At 38.5% G+C, this 22,729-nt stretch overlaps 2 protein-coding genes across 3 annotated transcripts in view; both read left to right on the forward strand.

Moving 5' to 3' along the window:
- The first annotated feature begins 1,785 nt into the window (after nucleotides 1–1,785).
- LOC135699328 (uncharacterized) lies at nucleotides 1,786–2,161 on the forward strand. The gene has a single exon (XM_065219578.1). It carries the CDS (start codon nucleotides 1,823–1,825, stop codon nucleotides 2,093–2,095), a length of 273 nt encoding a protein of 90 aa, XP_065075650.1. The 5' UTR covers nucleotides 1,786–1,822; the 3' UTR covers nucleotides 2,096–2,161.
- Nucleotides 2,162–2,329: 168 nt separating this feature from the next.
- LOC135699305 (phenoloxidase 8-like) overlaps nucleotides 2,330–22,729 on the forward strand; it is a 35,934-nt gene continuing 15,534 nt past the window's right edge. The window contains exons 1-4 of one of the 2 annotated variants that reach the window (XM_065219548.1): nucleotides 2,330–2,900; nucleotides 2,970–4,053; nucleotides 15,054–15,312; nucleotides 15,373–15,612. In XM_065219548.1, the coding sequence (XP_065075620.1) occupies nucleotides 2,376–2,900; nucleotides 2,970–4,053; nucleotides 15,054–15,312; nucleotides 15,373–15,574 (2,070 nt within the window). In that variant the 5' untranslated portion in view covers nucleotides 2,330–2,375 and the 3' untranslated portion in view covers nucleotides 15,575–15,612. Of the gene's footprint in view, nucleotides 2,901–2,969; nucleotides 4,054–15,053; nucleotides 15,313–15,372; nucleotides 15,613–22,729 lie in introns of those variants that run through there. The other variant, XM_065219549.1, reaches the window with a different exon arrangement.

The raw sequence follows: 22,729 nt of genomic DNA on the forward strand, positions 1-22,729 counted from the left end.
ACACCTTGATGAACTTTAAATTGATGTTTGCCCGCATGGTTTTCCAACACACTTGTGGCACAGTGGTTAGCGTTCGTAGTTCGCATGCCGAATACATGGGTTCGAATCCAGGAAATTGCTCTTTAATTTTTTTAGGATAGAACATTGATGCACTAGAAGTGGCGCCGGTGGTGTAGTGGTAAGCGTGATTACCTCTCACCCCAGCAGGCCTGGGTTCAATCCCAGTCGGCGTCGCCGGGATGTTCTGAGGCAAAACATCTCTGATCACGCCTTCCTTCGGGGAAGTAAAGCCGTTGGTCCCCGGTTCATGAGTTGATGGGTCGATAGGTAGGGTCCAGGTGTTGGAGCTGCCTCTCTGGCGTCGGTAACATTGGTGAAAAAAAAATGATGCACTGTTGTGTTGTTGTGAATGTTGTGTTAGAACTTTATATGCACTTTATGAAACTTGCAGGTGGGTTTTATCGTTGAATGCGGAACTTTTGGTTGCTTTGGAAGATAGTTCTGTCGGAAGTTTATTTGAACTTTATGGAACTTTAAAGTTCTTTCGGAACTTTATTTGAACTTTATTGAACTTTAAAGTTCTTTCTGAACTTTATGGAACTTGAAAGGTTTGTCGGAACTTTATTTGAACTTTATGGCACTTTATGGTGAAGATCGGAAACTCTTGTGTGGAAGGGACGATCAAGGACCATCTTCAGCACTCTATTTTGAGCAACCTGGATTTTGTTCCTATGATTTCATTCTGTAGTAATGTTACGTCCCAGTTGACTATAAATTCCATATAAGCCTTAACCGTTAAACTGCATAGTCTACACAGGAAACATAATATTTTTTTATGTTTTATGACAGGCTTGTTGCAGACAAGTGTTTCCTGTACCCTGATTTTGATTAGAGGGAACTATGTTATGGGCGCTTCTTAGAGGGATCGTATGTATTTAAGGCGTACATGGGAAGTCAGTGAGTAACCAGCACTGGTCTAGTATAATACTGAAAATTTAAACTCAAATACAAAGTAACATTGACAAAGAGCCAGCACTTGATAAGCATGACCAGAGCATATCGACTCATAAACGGATAATTATATATTGTGTTATCTTTCATTGCTTCAAGATCGAGACATGTTACTGTTAGTGAGTGATTATGATTAAGCCTCGATTATACCATATCGAAACGATTTTATGGCCGTTTAACACCTTATAATGACCGACCGGTAGTAGCGGGATTCTATTTTTTCGCCCTACACCGGGCAGTCACAACAAACGGCGAGCGATTAAACACTTATGCAAACGATCAAATTTCAATTCACGCGGGGTGCGTTAAGACAGATGCGAAAAAAAAACTCTGTGCAAGAGTAAGTAAGACCGACCGCAACCGGAGATAAAGTGCGCACACAAAAGTTGCAAATAATGAGATGAGACTCGCACGCCAACAAACTATAATCCCTGGCATAGCTTAAGCCCGACACGCACGCACTGCGCTTCCCAAACCCTCCCAATCGAAGTCACGTGGATGTTTTACACTAATTGTGTTATTAGTTCAGGAAGTTTGGCGTCGATCGTTCGCCGGCTACCCGATTGACTAGACAAGGGAAATTTCTTCGCCGTGAGGGGGTTTGATACGATTGTATTCTAATTGATTGTTCTCAGCTTGATGTGGATGGGCTATTTAGTATACACATTTCTCTTAATTGTTCTATGGGGGTGAGCAACTTTTTTTTTTGCTGCTCCTATAAAAAGGTGAATCAGCATTCGAATAAGCATCAGTGCCTCTAGGTAGTTTATTAGAACGGTTGAAAGCAAGTGAAACAAAGAAAACAATCAAAATGAAACTGACTCTGGTTTTCCTGCTGGTTGGACTTGTGTGCGCCGTGTACGCTCAGGATGCACCCAAGGACGTCAAAGGTGCTGCGGATAAGGCCAAGGCCGACCTTCCCGATGCTTCCAAGGTAGATAAGGATGCCACGACCACACCTGGCCCGAAGGATGCTCAGAAGAAGGTCGATGATGCCACCGCAAAGGCTAAGGACGCTGCGGCCAAAGCCAAGGACGACATCTCCGGAGTCGGCAAGAAGCTCCAGGACGGATTCAAGCTTTAAGTGAAATGCATTTTCAACTTGAAGGTTGAAGACCAGTATAGTTAATTTATTGCAATCAGCGTTAAAATAAAAGCGTCTTCATAAAATTTCATTCTATCAAGTGTGTTAAGAGTTTTTGGAAACCGTTATCCGAAATTTTCCATGGAAATCGTGCGTTGTGGTTGTGCGATATGTTTGCGGTTAGTATCGTATATACTATAAAAGCAAAGCTGTGACTCGCAGCTTAGTATGTCACAAACAGTTCATCTATCAAGTGTTCGAGAATTTCAGTGCTAGAATCATGACCGAGGCAAACAACTTACTCGCTCTTCTCCAACGTCCTCTGGAGCCCACCTTCCTGCCGAAGAACGACGGTAAGACGGTCATCGATGTTCCGGATGACTTCCTAACCGATCGTTACCGTCCGATTGGAGCGGAGCTTCAATCTCGCTTTTCTGGAGATGCCGAGCAACGGATTCCTGTACGCACTTCAGCCCCACCGGACCTGTCCTTTGCCGCTAGCATCGATCGGCGTGGAGGGTTTTCTCTGTTCGTTGAAAAACATCGAGAAGCAGCTGCGGCTTTGATTACTCTGTTCATCGCTCAGCCAGATATTCCTACACTGATGAGCGTGGCGACCTACAGCCGAGATCGACTGAACCCGGTTTTATTCCAGTACGCCCTAGCCGTTGCCATTCAACACCGCCCTGACACCAAAAATGTCAATATTCCTTCGATCGTTTCTCTGTTTCCGGATCAATTTGTTGATCCAGCTGTATTCCCGAAGCTGCGTGAGGAAGGCTCAGTCGTTCAACAGGCCAGTCGGGTACGAGAGATGTCAGTGAATACGGTTACAGAAAATCTATCACGGTTCTCCTTTTATGTATTTCCACAGATGGTGATTGACATCCCCCCGAATTACACTGCTTCCGACCGTGAAGAGGAACAACGTCTTGCCTACTTCCGCGAGGACATCGGTGTCAACATGCATCACTGGCATTGGCATTTGGTGTACCCTGGCGATGGTCCCGATGCGGTTGTCCGCAAAGATCGTCGAGGCGAACTGTTCTACTATATGCACAGTCAACTGATTGCCCGCTACAACAATGAAAGGTTCTGCAATCGGTTAGCAAGAGTTAGAGCATTGTCTAATCTTCGGGAACCAATCCCAGAAGCATACTTCCCTAAGATGATCCGCAGTTCAAATGCTCGATCTTACCCGGGTAGACACGCCAACATCGCCCTACAGGACGTTAATCGTGTAGATAACAGCACCATCGTGCAGGTTAACGATCTTGAGCGGTGGCGTGATCGCATTCTGGAGGCTATTGATCAAGGATTTGTTCTGGACACCAATGGAACCCGCATTCCACTTGATGAAACACGTGGCATTGATATCTTGGGAGACATTCTTGAGTCATCGAGCTTGACTCCAAATCGACGTCTATACGGTAGTCTCCACAACATGGGACATAACGTCATTGCGTACATCCATGACCCTGACTATCGCTACCTGGAAGATTACGGTGTCATGGGAGACGTGACGACGGCTATGCGTGACCCAATTTTCTACCGCTGGCATGGAATGATCGATCAGGTTTTCCGTCGTTTCAAAGACCAACTGACTCCGTACACCTCGTCGCAATTGTCATTCCCCGGCGTAACAGTCAGCTCTGTAGGAGTACAGTTGACCCGTGCCAACACTCCACCGAACACGCTTCTGAGCTACTGGCAACGATCGCAGGTGGATCTGGCATCCGGCCTGGACTTCGGACCCGAGGGTAACGTATTTGCTTCGTTCACCCATCTTCAACATGCACCGTTTATGTTCCGTGTCCAAGTGAACAATGATACCGGAGCCGTTCGGAAGGGAACCCTGCGTATTTGGTTGGCACCGAAGGTAGATGAGCGTGGAACACCGCTGTCATTCAAGGAGCAACGGTTGTACTTTATCGAAATGGATACCTCGACTGTGACGTGTAAGTATTGATATTATCATGCCATCTGTTTAGTCACTTTGAATTTTTTGCGGCACATGACTAACGATTCACTAAATATACGTAGTTGAAAGTGTTGTTGAAAAGCAAGCATCGTGTTAAATTTTCAGATGAACACGGCTTTTGCGTGGTGAGATTTGTGCTTCTGAAAACGTGAAGCACAGAACAGAAGTGGAAGTGTGAACAAGTCAGTGTATCAAAAAGAGGAAAATTTTATTTGTTCATCATGCGATGCGATTCACACGGGTTTTCTATGGCCACTCACATTATCAAAGCATGCTGCCCATATAAACTTCAGCCAAAGCTTGCCTTCCGCCACTAAGTGCGCTAGTGTTTACAAAAAGGATATGGAAAATTATATTGTTTAACACAGCTCAATCGAATCCAAATCTTGTCCTGACAATTCTCTTAAAAATTGAGTTCATTTGGTTGTGATCTCATAATGGCTGACCCCGTGAAAGTTGTTTGATTCTCCGCGTCCTAGACATTCGCCATGATGATTTATGGATAACTTCATTATCCGCACACGAATAGAAATCAGTACCTAATATTGAGTTCCTTTCACCCAGGTTGAAAGTTGTGTAGGCCAACTTAATTTTGAGTTAACACGCTTGAAGTTGTTTTCATTTACTTCAGTGCTAACATTTGAAAACGGCGCAAAAGCCATTTGTAAACAAATGGTTTGTGGGCCCTTTACTCGCTACCCGAAGAACGCCCACGCAAACCAACAGCATCGTCAGGAAGGGGAAAATTTCCCCTACCCGATGTTGCTGTTGTGTCGCGTGGGTGTACTTCAAGTAGTGAGTAAAGGGCCCACAAACCATTTGTTTACAAATGGCTTTTGTGCCGTTTTCAAATGTTAGCACTGACTTGAATGTAAACAGATCGACAGTGAGCATGCATAAGGGCGTATACGCGATGATCGATTCTCTTCATCGTTTTTCTCTTTGCATTGCTACAGCTAAGCGAAACAATTTTGTAGAATTTGTTCAATGTAGAGTTGTAATAGGTTGTATTGGCTTTCAAAAACAACAACAAACGCATCGACAAACGTTAAATCTAGCGAGTTATTAAGAAAAGAGAAAATCGATGAAGAGAATCGATCATCGCGTATACGCCCTTATGAATGCTCACTGTCGAGATTATGTACTTGTACACGGAATCGAAAAATTACCCAAAATTAAGTTCTTTTCACTCATCTCCGAGGGGAGCGACACATTTAATTCTCAATTCAAGGTGTTCAACAAATCTCACATTGGCGAATCGATCTTCGAAAAATCTTCTTTCATTTCTCGCATCTACTTGCATCGCGCATCATCTTTTTGCAGGAAATCTTCAGAATCGTCATCAATCTTCTCTCTATCTACTCAGCGTGCGTGCAGCTAACAACAGCAAAACACAATTTTCCTGCATTGTAGATAGAGTCGCCCCCCCCCCCCCCCCGCTCAGCTCCCATGTTCCGTTCAATAAGCTAATTTCCGGTAAACCGCTTATTTGACTACGGCAAAAATAATTAATTACTCGTGAGTATTTTCTACCCAGTTGGCTCCAATTTGAGAATATCTCATATACTCACTAATAGCTTATTGAACGATAGTCATGAGAAAATCGAATCTCTCGTTCCGTGTTTAACAACAACAAAAAGTGAGAGTGGGGTGCAAAACTCAAAATTACCCAAAATTAAGGAAAAACAATTTAAATTTAGGATACTTTTTTTTCTCTGTGTAGGTTGTTTTCACAAAACGTCAAGTTCAAACTGTTCAGTATTAAGTTGAACACCACTTACTCAACGTTAACTTGGTGCACTGAAGATCCCCATTAGGTTGTATTGTGCTTCCCGTTTTTGACAACAAACGTGAGGGCAAATGAAAGACACCAACACAATGTTTAGTTGAAACAGCTCAATCGTTGGGTTTTTTTTTGTTTAGCCGTGTAGACCACTTATTGATTATCGTAGAATTTTTTTTTCTCCTCGTCCTAACCTTTTTCCATGATGATTTACGGTGGAAACTAACGGTTTTAAATTGGCTCACTACTTGACTAGCCCATTGGTTCCAAGCAAATCGATTAACGTACCCCATTCTGGACTACACTATGTTTGTTTTGATTCGCTATGAAAGTTTGACAAATAAAATGGGGGGTTCATGGATTTTCTTATATTTTGAGGGGTGCATTGATTAGCTTGGGACCGAAGAGAGTCAAAAAGTTGAGCACGTTTCTTGGGAACTTTCTAGACTTAGAGTTACCTGTTAGTTTGAAAAGCTAAAATTGCAATTAAACAAAGCTTATTTAATCATTGTTAAACTGGTCCCAACAAACAATTGAGAGCTCTTATAAAACACCTGAGTTGATCAAACGTTGAATAATAGCTTCCAGAGTTGAACAAGAATGTAGTTGTATTGCCATTTGATTAAAAGTTTTAAAAGCTGTTGGAGCACTCTTAAATGATTGTTTACGTTCGGTTTAACTATATGCTTTATAAGACCTACGATAACTTTTATAGCACCTTAGTTAAACTGATTCACAAGAGCTATACAGAACGTGGAATAAACGCATCAAAACAAACAATTGGGAGCTCTTATAAAACACCTGAGTTGATCAAACGTTGAATAATAGCTCCCAGAGTTGTACAAGAATGTAGTTGTATTGCCTTTTTGGTTAAACGCTTCAAAAGATGCTTGGAGCACTCTTAAATGATTTTTTACGTTCGGTTTACCTATATGCTTTATAAGACCTACGAAAACTTTTATAGCACCTTAGTTAAACTGATTGACAAGAGCTATATAGAACGTGAAATAAACGCATCAAAACAAACCATTGGGAGCTCTTATACAACACCTGAGTTGATCAAACGTTGAATAATAGCTTCCAGAGTTGTACAAGAATGTAGTTGTATTGCCATTTGGTTAAAAGCTTCAAAAACTGCTTGGAGCACTCTTAAATGATTGTTTACGTTCGGTTAAACTGTTTGACAGGAGCCATATAGGATGTGGAATAAACGCATCAAAACAAACCATTGGGAGCTCTTATACAACACCTGAGTTGATCAAACGTTGAATAATAGCTTCCAGAGTTGTACAAGAATGTAGTTGTATTGCCATTTGGTTAAAAGCTTCAAAAACTGCTTGGAGCACTCTTAAATTATTGTTTACGTTCGGTTAAACTGTTTGACAGGAGCCATATAGGATGTGGAATAAACGCATCAAAACAAACCATTGGGAGCTCTTATACAACACCTGAGTTGATCAAACGTTGAATAATAGCTTCCAGAGTTGTACAAGAATGTAGTTGTATTGCCATTTGGTTAAAAGCTTCAAAAACTGCTTGGAGCACTCTTAAATGATTGTTTACGTTCGGTTAAACTGTTTGACAGGAGCCATATAGGATGTGGAATAAACGCATCAAAACAAACCATTGGGAGCTCTTATACAACACCTGAGTTGATCAAACGTTGAATAATAGCTTCCAGAGTTGTACAAGAATGTAGTTGTATTGCCATTTGGTTAAAAGCTTCAAAAACTGCTTGGAGCACTCTTAAATGATTGTTTACGTTCGGTTAAACTGTTTGACAGGAGCCATATAGGATGTGGAATAAACGCTTAAAAACAAACCATTGGGAGCTCTTATACAACACCTGAGTTCATCAAACGTTGAATAATAGCTTCCAGAGTTGTACAAGAATGTAGTTGTATTACCATTTGGTTAAAAGCTTCAAAAACTGCTTGGAGCACTCTTAAATGATTGTTTACGTTTGGTTAAACTGATTGACAAGAGCTATATAGAACGTGAAATAAACGCATCAAAACAAACCATTGGGAGCTCTTATACAACACCTGAGTTGATCAAACGTTGAATAATAGCTTCCAGAGTTGTACAAGAATGTAGTTGTATTGCCATTTGGTTAAAAGCTTCAAAAACTGCTTGGAGCACTCTTAAATGATTGTTTACGTTCGGTTAAACTGTTTGACAGGAGCCATATAGGATGTGGAATAAACGCATCAAAACAAACCATTGGGAGCTCTTATACAACACCTGAGTTGATCAAACGTTGAATAATAGCTTCCAGAGTTGTACAAGAATGTAGTTGTATTACCATTTGGTTAAAAGCTTCAAAAACTGCTTGGAGCACTCTTAAATGATTGTTTACGTTCGGTTAAACTGTTTGACAGGAGCCATATAGGATGTGGAATAAACGCATCAAAACAAACCATTGGGAGCTCTTATACAACACCTGAGTTGATCAAACGTTGAATAATAGCTTCCAGAGTTGTACAAGAATGTAGTTGTATTGCCATTTGGTTAAAAGCTTCAAAAACTGCTTGGAGCACTCTTAAATGATTGTTTACGTTCGGTTAAACTGTTTGACAGGAGCCATATAGGATGTGGAATAAACGCATCAAAACAAACCATTGGGAGCTCTTATACAACACCTGAGTTGATCAAACGTTGAATAATAGCTTCCAGAGTTGTACAAGAATGTAGTTGTATTGCCATTTGGTTAAAAGCTTCAAAAACTGCTTGGAGCACTCTTAAATGATTGTTTACGTTCGGTTAAACTGTTTGACAGGAGCCATATAGGATGTGGAATAAACGCATCAAAACAAACCATTGGGAGCTCTTATACAACACCTGAGTTGATCAAACGTTGAATAATAGCTTCCAGAGTTGTACAAGAATGTAGTTGTATTGCCATTTGGTTAAAAGCTTCAAAAACTGCTTGGAGCACTCTTAAATGATTGTTTACGTTCGGTTAAACTGTTTGACAGGAGCCATATAGGATGTGGAATAAACGCTTAAAAACAAACCATTGGGAGCTCTTATACAACACCTGAGTTGATCAAACGTTGAATAATAGCTTCCAGAGTTGTACAAGAATGTAGTTGTATTGCCATTTGGTTAAAAGCTTCAAAAACTGCTTGGAGCACTCTTAAATGATTGTTTACGTTTGGTTAAACTGATTGACAAGAGCTATATAGAACGTGAAATAAACGCATCAAAACAAACCATTGGGAGCTCTTATACAACACCTGAGTTGATCAAACGTTGAATAATAGCTTCCAGAGTTGTACAAGAATGTAGTTGTATTGCCATTTGGTTAAAAGCTTCAAAAACTGCTTGGAGCACTCTTAAATCATTGTTTACGTTCGACCAACCACAATTTTGTTGCTAAAAATAGCACAAGTGATAGGCATGTTTATATAATCATAAGGCAATGATTATTCGACTGCAAGAGAAGTTACTCAAGATGAGCTTGATATACTTCTCTCATATGATCAAAATATGTATTCAAGAATAGAGCAGATGGAAACAGAAGCGGCTGGCAATCCGGGATCATGAGTTCGAATCTTGCTTCGAGAAACCTTTGGTGGAGTAGAGGTAAATTATATATAGGTGTTATTAATAAATGCAAACATTAATTTAAGACATATATCATATAATCAACGATAACATTTCTAGATAAATTCTCTCAATTAATGATTAGAGAGATTAATTGAAAGAATATCAATCAAAGATTAAACAGATGCTTGTTACTACTTCCTCCATGATCACAAAATGTGAATTATGGCATAATTACAAAATTTTTTCAATGTGCACAAATAAATTAAATTAATAAAAACTGTACAAGCAATTATTTTGGCGTACCACGACAATTGTTAAACTAATTTTAATCTGTGAATATTGTGAGTACTTACACAACGGTTATTAAGGAGTCATTAAAAAGTGCTATAAACGCTTTTCACCGCTTGCTGTTCAATTAATATTTAGGAGTCATAAAAGAGTGTAACAAACGCCTCTCAGGTTCAATCTCTAATACATTTCGAAGCAGCTGTTAGGAGGTGTCTACAAACGTTGTATACGAGCTTTCACCAAAATAATAAAGCTTGAGTTTAAATATGTATCTATAAACGTTGTATAAAAGTTGCTTCTATCCGGTTGTTAAGGAGTCATTGAAAAGTGCTATAAACGCTTTTCACCGCTTGCTGTACAATGATTATTTAGGAGTCATAAAAGAGTGCAACAAACGCCTCTCAGGTTTACTCTCTACTAAATTTCAAAGCAGCTGTCAAGAAGTGTCTACAAACGTTGTATAAGAGCTTTCACCAAAATAATAAAGCTTGAGTATAATATGTATCTATAACCGTTGTATAAAAGTTGCTTCTACTCCTATACCGCGTATACATATAATGCTGTAGTTGAACAGGTTCTCCAAACCAGTGTAAACAAGAGTTTTACAGAAGTTGTAATAAACAAATTGTACAGTTATTATTCAGCATGCAGTTGAATAAAATCACAATGGAAGCGTTTCTTCAACAAGAAATTGATTTTGGATAAACGTTTTACTGAATACGTTAGACAACACCTTTGTGTTGCAGTTGTATAGGTTCTCCAAACCAGTGTAAACAAGGGTTTTATAAAAGTTGTGGTTAACACATTGTGCAATTATTATTCAACATGCAGCTGAACAAAATCAAAACGAAAGCGTTTCTTCAACTGGAAATTGTTACTTGGGGTACCCCTACACAGATGCTCAATGGCTTCACGCACATGTATGGGGTCACCAGTTAAATACACGGCTAGAAAAATCATGTAGATTTAGGTGCTCTGAGACTGACATATCCGAGCGTCAATTTTAACATAAAATTGAGTCATAACTGACCCCAAATTCAGCTCAATCAAAGGTGTTTTTCGCCGAGTAAAGAACTTTTTGGCCTAGGAGCACCTAATTTTATATGACATGTGTGTTTACGTTTCATCCTTTATGTCAAAGATGGATTCCATCTCGTGTAAAATAAGCTATGTCTAAAGGCCCACGCACATTAGATCTGGATCGGACGCGTTGCGGCAAAGTGAAAGAAATAGATTGTCTAACTGTCAAATTTACGTCAACGCAACGCAAACTGATCTATTGTGGGTGGCCCTTAAGTGTGAACATTCTAAATGAGTGCAATTTGATTTCTATTTTAGCTATTCAAACTAACGGGGTTATACGATAATTGAAAATCATCATGGCAAAAGGCTAGGACGAGGAGAACAAAAAGTTCTCTTTTTCCATAGTAATTCACATATATTAAAAACTTCAAAGGGCAAGATCGATCCACGAAAACGTTACTTCTAATCGAAATGTCTTCTGAGGCGAAGTTTTAGGGAAAAATAAAGTCTCTTAAGGCAATATTTACACGGTTAAAGTTGTCGTTGTTATCTTGATTAAAAAGTCATAATATAAACCGAGGAGAATAAAAGTCCCAGATTTATTCACATTTTTCCAAACATTACACTTAAGTTTGATTTATTGATTTATAGTCGAAGACATCCATTTTATCGGCAGCATCCGATTTACTCGAGCTTACACACTTTGATTTTTTGCCGAGATGGGTACCACCGAGCAACTCAGCTTTTTATTTTGCTGGATCTCAGCGAAAACCAGCGACAAGTTTTTCACTGAGACTCAGCAAAATAAAATGCCGAGTTGCTCCGTGGTGCCCATCTCGGCTAAATCTAAATCTAAATGTGTAAATCTCTAACAACGACTAGGGGAAATGTCTCTAATGTTGGCCTATGGATCTAAGATTGGGCCCATCGCTAAAAATCTGCTATTTATCAATTTTATCTATATGAACGCGTTATTGGGACGTTACTAATGGATATTTTTGGTTGCTTTTGAAAATTTAGTCGATTGCTGAATTTATGTATGGACCCAAATTAGGGACACTTACGCCGACATTACCTGCATTTCCCCTATATCGATTTTTATCGGTCACACCCAGGCCAGTGACAAGGTCTATACCAACAGCAGCTTTTGACAGTAGGCAGCATGTCCCGGGCTCAAATCATTTATTTTGCTGTGCTGGGCCCGCTGTCACGGTATGACATGTTGCCTACGCGCCTGCCACTTGACTTCTTGTCGCAGGATTTCACCAATACAACGTTGCTAGTGTAGCCGTGTAAAATCGATTTGTTTATTATTTTCAACCACGAAATCAGCTGTCAAAGTGTTCGACCTGACAGCGGTTTGTTTTTTATTTTCAACCAGTAAAACGCTTGTATTAGTGAAACTGCTCACTAATACTAACCGTGGTAGAGAACTCTCTGGGCTGGTCACACCGCTGATATCAGGTCACATCTTTATAATTATCATGACAGGTAACGGTGACAGCCGTTTGTTTAGAAGAAAGGAACGTACACGCTAACTTGAAAGTACTCATTAATGAGTAAAAAAAGAACCATTTTGAAGAAAAGTGGCTTAACTCATTAATGATTAAACAATTTTACCCATTAATGAGTATCTGTTACCCATTAATGATTAACAATTACTCATTAATGGGTAACAGATACTCATTAATGGGTAAATTTTTTACTCATTTAATGAGTTAAGCCACTTTTCTTCAAAATGGGTCTTTTTCAACCATTAATGCGTACTTTCAAGTTAGCGTGTAGCGAAATGTCAACTAACAATACAAAAGGGTGAATCAGCCTTGCTAATCAAATATTGTTATGCTCTTTTCTCACGAATCGAAGCTTACCTTGCCAAATCAGCAACACCGTCGGCTAGGGAAAATTCTCTTCTATTCTATAGTGGAATTGGTTTGCGTAGGTGAGCTTCAGTTTGCAATATAAGGTCATTACTAAAGAGCCTGAATTTATAAAGAGATGACATCTTATCCATTTGACAGATCTTCTGCTCGATTGGAATGACTTTTCCTATGATTTTGACATACAATCGATTGTTCCAATTTTGACATGTCACCTCTTTATAAATTTAGGCTCTTTAGTCATTACAAGTTTGCTGATCCATCCTTTAGTTGGTGGATAAATCTTCTCGAAAATAGTTTGTTCAAAAATCATTTAAGGTGATTCCTTGTAGAGTCCACAAATGGCCACCACGTAGGTTATAAATGCACTTCCACCTCGAATTTTCAATTACACAAATCTCGGAAATTAGTGCCCCATTTCTCCTGAAATTGCTACTGTATGTATGCTGCAGCGCAGCAAACGTGGAGTAACAGTTTCATTGTGGTGCGTGCCGTGGAAGCTGATATTTGTGCACTTAAAGTTTCGAAGTGGTAGCGAGAATAAGGATCTCACAGCGAAACACCTTAAGGTGATTCCTTGTAGAGTCCACAAATGGCCACCACGTAGGCTATACATGCACTTCCACTTCGAATTTTCAATTACACACATCTCGGAAATCAATACCTCATTTCACCTGATATTGATACTTCGTGTATACTGCAGTACAGCAAATGTGGAGTAACAGTTTCATTGTGGTACGTATCGTAGAAGCTGATATTTGTGCACTCAAAGTTTCTAAATGGTTTCGAGAATAAGGATCTCACAGCGAAACACCTTAAACCGTTTTGGTGTCTTTGGGGCACTTATTCCTTAATTTATATGTCACGAATGGGAATTATCGGATATGTCCTGCTAATTTCCTGCACCACATCACCAGACTTGTCCAATATCTTAGGCATCCAGTGAACATCTGCATCGATGGTATCTATCGTTTGGTCTTGGGTTTGGTCACGTTTGGTGGTCATCAATTTTGTTGCCAAATATCGGTGCAAAACTCGTTGCTTCCAGAGTTTGAACTTCAAACAATCACAAAAGCAAGTGCTCTGGAAAGTGACAGTTCACATAACGAAACACACTAAAAATAACATCAACATAATATTCGATAATTTTAACACAATATATTTCCGATGAATAGTGGATAAAATCGGGTAATATCGGCAGGTGCGTGTTATGATATTATATATTCATTACAAATCGAATTTATCAAAAAAAAAACATCTAAATTTTGAACCAAACTTTATAGAAATCCGTTATATGAAATGTAGAGCGGATTATTTCTGTCTCCCTCGTTATAAACATACATAAAGTTTGCATGTTTCATGTACCGCAACTATAGGAGCGCTTACCCTATACAAAATTAACGTGTAAATTTTTCCCAACAACTTTGCCTCAGACATCGTTTTGATTAGAAGTCATGCTTTCGTGCTACAATTTATAAAAGTCATTTTGAAAAAAAAATCTCGATTCATAATTTTAGTACAAAAATCAGAGTAGGTTAAGTATAAAGTGTTCAAGAATGGAATTGATTTTGTAAACAATAGATTTAGCTGTTGGTGACGAAATCCAGCTGATCAACCAGTTCGTATATTTGGGCTCACTGGTGACCACCGAAAATGATACCAACAGAGAAATTCAAATACGCATTATGGCAGGGTATCGTGTCAACTTTGGAATCCGAAGGCGATGGAAAATCGAGAAGCAAAATATTTCGCGCAAAGGCTACGTGCCGCAAGCCGATATGTACAAGGACTTGGACGGTAACATTCTCACGAACGAGTGTGAGGTGATTGACGAGCACCTGAATGGTTATGCAGCAGAAAACAAAGGTGGTACGGCAACCGACCTTGGAGTACGCGCAAATAACGACAGGCTACCGGCCCTTGATCTTCAAGAAGTTGAGGAGGAGAACGGTCGGCTGAAGCACACAAAAAATGCTCCCACAATACCATCCCAGGTATTTTTTGGTATCCAAATAGGGGGAATGGCTCTAATGTTGGCGTATGGATCGAAGATTGGGCTCATCGCTAAAAATCTGCTATTTATTGCTATTTTATATAGATGAACGCGTCATTGGGACGGTAATAATGGATATTTATGGTCGCTATTGAAAATCTAGCCGATTGCTGAATTTATGTATGGGCCCAAATTAGGTACAAAGTATATTGCATGCAACTTTTTGGTATTATTCTTTGGTATTTTACCTCTTATGTCATGCTGGTAAATACCAAATTTTAGTGTCAGGTCAGAATTAGCTATTCATTAGTAATTTTCTCCTACTCGGGATCAGCTGCAGCCACAGTCAATTTGTTCGGAATAATTCGCATCATGGTTAGAAGTATCATAACTCTTGATCAATCATCATAGATTCTAGCAAATCCATGCAACACGACCTCTAACAACACTCATTTTAGTGAACCCCGGTGGCAATACGATCGTCCGCCGTTCGGATCAATCTAGCGTGACGATCCCGTACGAGCGAACGTTCCGTGCCGTTGGAACGAGCTCCACGCCCACCAACGCCAACGCACTGGCTCAGTTCCGATTCTGCGGTTGCGGATGGCCACAGCACATGCTCATACCGAAGGGAGCCACTGGCGATGGCGTCCAGTTCGACATCTTTGCCATGGTTTCGGACTATACCATCGATGCGGTCAACCAAACCCAGGATCCGTAAGTTCTATTCAAATTTCTCGATCGATCAAACTCTAACGGTAGCATTTCACCCCACAGCAATGCCCCATGTGACGACGCTCATTCGTTCTGCGGTTTGCGCGATAAGCTCTATCCGGATACTCGAGCCATGGGCTACCCCTTCGATCGGAGCACCGAGGCAACGGTGGAAACTTTGCAGGACTTTGTCAGCCCCAATGCGAACATGGGGACTGGAACCATCCGGGTTAGATTCAGCAATACCGTCATCGCACGCACTTGAATTCTTTTCTAGTAAATGAAAAAGCCATAAAGGTTTGTAAGTTCAAAATCAAGTTTAAATAAATCGATTCAACTTCATCTATAACATGGTTCTCATTTTGTAATCAATCACTTTACTGTTTCACTTAGCACTTTTGATAATGCATTTGGATCAATCTCCCACTGTTCGTTGATGGGCAGCCAAGATGTGAAGGCCGATATGGGGTTTTGGTTTGGCTGATCCCGGTACGATGGAGCGTTGACAATTTTATTCAATGTGTTCACCAGTATGCCGATTGATTGTCCGGGTTGATAAGAGTTGTGTTTATCGTCGTATGTTGAGTCCGTCAGTAGAACGGACGGCACCCAAACTAGCCACAGCAACGTTTCGATAAGATGCATGACCGCAAAGATTGGATCACAAAGTTAGACTGAGTGTTTTGTTGGTTCTTTTTTTAACGTAGGCATAATTTGGTTCAGCTTAATCAGCTGTTGCTTTTAACACTGTTGAGAACATACCCGAGGCATGCATCTCGTTGCTATATGTTTTGTGGTAAATTGAGGAATATGCAGCAGAGCCTACTCTTACTGGGAACGGTGGCAACTGTTGTTGAACATTTTAGTTTCGTTACATTTGTTTGTTTAGTTTCAACGATTTCGAAGCTTCCTTTGAAAACAGATGTTCAAACAATTAACTTTCGGGTATCTGTGAAATATTTGTTTTTGAATGAGGGCAGTGTTCGAAAATCTCATTCGTTGAGCCCTCCTGTATCAATGTTTTGTTTATAAAAGTTGACAGTACCTTTTCAATTTTGAGAAAAAGATTGTATGATAATTTCATCATCAATACCTATGTTAGATTTTATGAAAAAAATGCATCTTTAAAAATTTATTTTGCTTGATATTCTCTCGACTAGTGTTTGACCAGTTCAAGGCCAAATGCGATAAAAAATAAAAATATTGACTTGAACTTGTCCGATTTGCATAAAACTTTCCATAATTGTGTGATGTGGGCAATCATTCACATTTTTACAAAAAATCAGCTATTTTGAATCTTATTTTTTTATACATGGCGTCTCTGTCATTTTTAAATAAATTGTAGCACGAAAATGCCACCCACATCTGATCGAAATGAAGTCTGAGGCAAAGTTGTTATGAGCAGTATTGATGAATCTACGCGAAACTGCACCAGTGCATGCGACACCTAGGTTTGAAATCTAAAACCACAAAAGTGATGATGTACTAAAAAATATTCCATACGATTTGACAGGTAGCAAAACGTCATTATCATTTTAACATCATTTCCATCTGCTGGACGACCGTAACGTAAATTCATCAATAGTATTTATGGGATAAATATATACAGTAATTGGCAATCTAGCGATAGCATAATGTGCCACTTGTGGAAAATAGAAGAACTAGAAAAATGATCATAGTACCACAGACAAACAGACATAATACATTGAATATTTCTCACTGTAAAACATCGTCACTAAAACATCTGTTGAGTACACTGTGGTGGGTAGTACGCTGAACAGATGGCGGTAGTGTGCAAACGTCAAACGCAAGGGCATTGACTATGCGCGCCACAGGTGGCGGTACTACCAACTATGATACTTACATATTGACCGTTAAATGCTTGTTCGATGGCGAGCTATGGCAGAATATTTGTAAAATGCTTTTATTTAACGAATAAAGTATTTTTATAAATTTGGTTGTGCAAACGAGGTAAGAAAAGTTTAAATGTATAGATCCAAATGAAAACTAAGGGAAACATTTAAAAATTTAAATTATACGTCTATCGGGTAACTTTTGAGGTTTCTTCCCCCGTAGCAGCTTTACAAAAAATGACAAATATTTCTTTCGGATAATAAATACTTTTCAAGATATCTTTCCTCAACGTGCAAAATTTTGAGATCATCATCATTTTTCTATTTCTCGCCACGAGCGCTATCGTTAGAACTCCAATAGTTTTTAGTAATTTGGAGAAAAAGTGTTAAAAACTGACATATCTCTTAAAGTATATCCGATATTTATAATTAATTTTCAAATCAAGCTCATGAATAATGCAAGCTTTTGGAGTATTTACAACCATGGACACTTGAAAATTGACAGAAATCGTACAACATCAAGTTTTGGTCATAATTTTAAACTTCTTGTTCTTGTTAACATGCTTTTATGTGTTATTGTTGCACAGATAACGATTTCATTCGCTGCTTGACCGTCTAGCAGTGCAGTTCGGTTTCTGCTCGCTCTGTCGAGTTGTTCGATAAGGGTGTTGGCGTGGAATTTTCGGTGCTTAATTGGTTTTGGGCGATTATTTTATTTGGAGGGATTTGTGCTTTTGTTTGACCCCCCCCCCCCTCCGGTTGCATAGGTGCTTGGTGTTTTCGTGCTTCTTTTTGTTGCCGGTGTGACTTGACCGCGCGGATATTGGCGTTGACGGCGATTCTGTAGCTCTTTACTCCTATGGAAAAAAAAATCCATTAGCAAACGTCAGACTGTGCGTGAAACATGGCGGACTTCGTACTATCCTTTCACTCCACCGAAAAATCCCATAAGAAACTGTCAATCTTTTCTAGAAAAGACGATTTTTCGACGGTGCCGTCAACGCCAATATTGTTGGGTTTTTGCGATGTGCATTGTTTTTGTGTGGGGAGTGAGTTGAGGGGGAGAAGTGATATTGGGTTATTGTGTGGTTGGAGTCACTGAAGTAGGAGTTTGGGGGTGACTAGAGGAGGAATCGAGGATGCGCTCCCGGATGTATTGATTTGGTGAGTACGTTCCAGTTGAAGATTGTTCTATCATTTATTAATTTATATAAAACAGCAAATAGTTGCGGAATTATTATAGTGGTAGCTGAATAATGTAAATAATGTCATCCAGAATCTCGAAAGACCATTAAGCAGTCTCCATGTAATGTACCGAGTAGAAATTATAAGTTGACACATCAATTTAGTTATTATATTCCTTTTAATGTTATATTTTTAATAAGCACATATATTCAGAAAGGAGAAAAGCCTGCCAGTTGTTAGCTACTTCAAGAAATGTTTAATCTTGGATGAGAAATTTTATTACAATGTCATGTTTAACTTACTGTTATTATTGTTGTTACTACAGTAATGACCCAATATTGTCAACCCCTCCCTGCATCAAGCATTTATCTATCAATAATTTAACATAACCTCAATTAACGGTGCCGGTGGTGTAGTGGTAAGCGTGATTACCTCTCACCCCAGCAGGCCTGGGCTCAATCCCAGTCGGCGCCGCCGGGATGTTCTGAGGCATAACATCGCTGATCACGCCTTCCTTCGGATGGGAAGTAAAGCCGTTGGTCCCCGGTTCATGAGTTGATGGGTCGATAGGTAGGGTCCAGGTGTGGGAGCTGCCTTCCTGGCACGTCGGTGGCATTGGTGCTCAGCACGGAAAACAAGATCGACGGAAAAAACAAACCAAAGGAAAAAAAAAACATAACCTCAATTCCAAATATTTCTTATTAATCTTCAAGGTTGATATTTAATGTATACTTTGGTACAATAAGACCACTGGAAAAGTGCAGAGGCTTCGTAGAACATTAGAAAAAAATATCAAAAGAGGGCTGACGAAATTGGGTTCATTACTGTATATTTTATTTAGGGTTTTGGACAATATTTTTTTAAATGCAAATATGACAATATTCAATTATTAGAATTTAAATTTTAAATCCAATGAATAATTATATTGAATTATATATACAACGACTACAGACAACGACTGGAAAATATGCAAGCAAAGTGAAACATAAATTTTGCAGCTTTTTTATAAACTAATTTAGAAGCATAGCTAAAATAACTATATTGTTATTATTCAATGTTAAACCAAACAGGATCAAAACACAACTGCGAGAATCAACGTAACATCATTTGATTTTCTCTAATGTGTGTTTAACGTTTATATGACAGTGCAATTAACCATTCCAGTTTTCCTTTCCAGGAGAGAAAATTACATTACTTGTTTTTTTTTTAAAACTAGCCTCAGTCGTGTGTGACACTTTGCGGAGCCAAACATCCGTAATTTTTTAATTAACATTTTAAACAACAGTAAATCTACACACTTATTTTTTTTCTACCGAGATCGGCTGTGTAAATCTCGGCAAAAATAACTTTCACTGAGATCTCAGCAAAAGTGCAATTTGATTCCTGAGTCTCGGTTAATGCTTAGCTGAATCAATTGAAATGTTTGCTGAGATCTCAGTAAAACTACGATTTTGCCGAGATTTGCACAGCCGAGCTCGGTAGAAAAAACTAAGTGTGTAGGTTAATATTGGATACCAATTACTCGTGGTGGGCTCGAGGATAATGGGTAACAATTTCGATTGATAGGAGCTAGGTAGGAAACAGGTTTCTGAAGCCTGACCAAATGCTGGCTGGGCACACATTACTTGTTGATATATTTATTTGTATACTTGTAAATACTTATTTAATCCGATACGGAATATAAGTGATGAGGGAATTTATTGTGTTCGCGAACCCTCCGTTTAGGCTTAATTTATTAATTTAAATCTTATAGTTTATTTCCAGCTCTTCGATGATGGAACATGTTTAGGTTAATATTTTAATGATTCAATTTGTTCAGCCTTTGTTCAGGAAAATACAAAAACATTGTAATGATTAGAATTGCAAGAAAACTGTTAACTGTCTGATGTTCAAAAACTTTGATTTTTCTGACTATTGACTCATTATTTAAGTTTACCAATATTTTTAAAGCATTACATATTGCGTCAAGCCATTCCATGGTGCAAAATAAAGTGTTTGTTTCAATTCCAATAAAGTATCAAAAGTTAAAATGAGTCAAATGTACTGAGGATAACTAAAATCGAGCTTTTTTGTATTTTGTAATACTTGTTTATTTTACATTCTTTATATTTTATATATTGCTTGACACATATTCAAAATCTAATTTTATTATTATACAACCATTCCATAGCAAAACGATTTAGTGGTTCTCAAAATTTCGTAACAAATGGTAGTTTTGTTCCTAATCGAAAAATATAAGACCGGTATTTTTTTATTTTTTTTTATAGGGTGACCATTTCCATGTTAGAGTGGACCAAAAATCGTTTTTTTTCTTTTTTTTCCAAAAATGGTATTTTTTTCAAATCATTACTTTTGAGCTATTGAACCGATTCGAATGATCAAAACATCAAATAAAAGTTTACTAAAAATACTTTCCAGGAAAAATATTTTTTTGTTTTTTTTTGAAAATTGGGGTTTTGTATTGAAGAATTTTGATTGTATTTGTTTTTTATCGGTTTCATGGTTTGTAGACAATGGACGTAACAAGTTTTTATATTTTTTTTTTTAATTTTGGCTTTTCTACACAACATATCAAAAAATCAGAGATGTATTTTTCTTCGTTTTTGGGTTACGATTTTTTGAAATTATCATGTTTAGAAATATTATGTGTAAATAATAATTACTACAGTGATTCGTAGCATAGGAATTCAAATTGAATATTTTTATATTAAATTTGGGTAGTACATCTTTCACGGACTGTTTGGAACTCCATATCTAGTTCATATTTGGACTAGAATCAATGCTTTGATAAGACAATCTTATGGTTTCCAACTATGCATATGGCTGGTTTGAAATAAAATTCATTAATTTTTTTTATTTTTTTTTTATTTGTAGATATAAAACATGCTTAAAAGATACTTTCAAAGTTTTACAGAATGTTCTTCTTCCGAGAACGAGAATCGATTCAAAATAATATAATTTTAATTTTCTGGCCCAAAAACTATGATATGACTGTGTTCCGGAAATTTGTTTGACACGATTACAACGGGTTTTAAGTTTTCTTTCCATCACTTTATGATCTGTGTCTGAAAAAAAAGCCAAAGTGCATTTTTCAATCGATTTTAGAAATTGCCCATGTATAAGCTATTTAGCAGTTGTAACAACAATCAATACGAAACTAACGATTTTAAATTGGCTCACTACTTGACTAGCCTATTGGTCCCAAGCAAATCGTCTAACGTACCCCATTCTAGTATAAATTCCAGTACTACACTATGTTTGTTTTGATTCGCTATGAAAATTTGACAGATAAAATGAGGGGTTAGTGGATTTTCCTTTGTTTCGAGGGGTGCAACGATTAACTTGGGACCGAAGATAGTACCAGAGCTGAGCCAAAAAGTTGAGCTCGTTCCATCGGGACCTTCTGGTCTTAGAGTTACCTCTATGGTTGTAATGTGATGTCCCTGCAAACTTGCTTTAGCATCATTTCGTTTCAAGACTCCTCCCAAAGCATCACATGGACCTTTACCGTGGCATGTGGCGAAAAAGTTCCACTCCGCATCTATACCAAAATCTTTTTTCATGTGGCATAAATTAAAAGCTGTCATCTTATTTTTGTAGCGGCGCCGGTGGTGTAGTGGTAAGCGTGATTACCTCTCACCCCAGCAGGCCTGGGTTCAATCCCAGTCGGCGCCGCCGGGATGTTCTGAGGCATAACATCTCTGATCACGCCTTCCTTCGGAAGGGAAGTAAAGCCGTTGGTCCCCGGTTCATGAGTTGGTGGGTCGATAGGTAGGGTCCAGGTGTGGGAGCTGCCTTCCTGGCGTCGGTAGCATTGGTGCTCAGCACGGAAAACAAGATCGACGGAAAACAAATCAAGGAAAAAAAAAAATCTTATTTTTGTACTGATTGCCTGATCCATTTGAGAAAAAGTGAATTTTCTTAAGCCTGGGTATCTTACTCTTGATGAAATTTATACAATTAATTACGAATAAATGAACTGAACATGGTTGTGCTTGGTAAACTCCGCGATTGCAGTAAAACTAGCAAACATTAAATCTTTGGTATGATCATCTCTATAATAAATAGCAAATGGATGTATAGTGCACTGTGCGTTTGCCCAATCCTTGTACAGCATCATGTACAACAAATGAAAAGTTTTCAGAAAAATCCATATTATTATGCATTCCGTTATTTTCATGTTACTTTTGACATATTTTTAGTATTTACCTTGTTGTTCAGCGATGAAATTATGTGGTGATAAATTGGATAACTTTTCCAAAAACATGTCTATAAACTCTTGAGTTTCCACTCCACTAAATCCATGATACAACGGTCAGCTTGACGCCATTGTTTAAATTTTAAGGATTCCACATTGCCATCGGTCAGAATAGTAACCATTT

Source organism: Ochlerotatus camptorhynchus, unplaced genomic scaffold (assembly GCF_037179485.1).
Source record: "Ochlerotatus camptorhynchus isolate MF236.1 unplaced genomic scaffold, CSIRO-AGI_Acam_v1.1 ptg000105l, whole genome shotgun sequence".
Classification (NCBI taxonomy): domain Eukaryota; kingdom Metazoa; phylum Arthropoda; class Insecta; order Diptera; family Culicidae; genus Ochlerotatus; species Ochlerotatus camptorhynchus.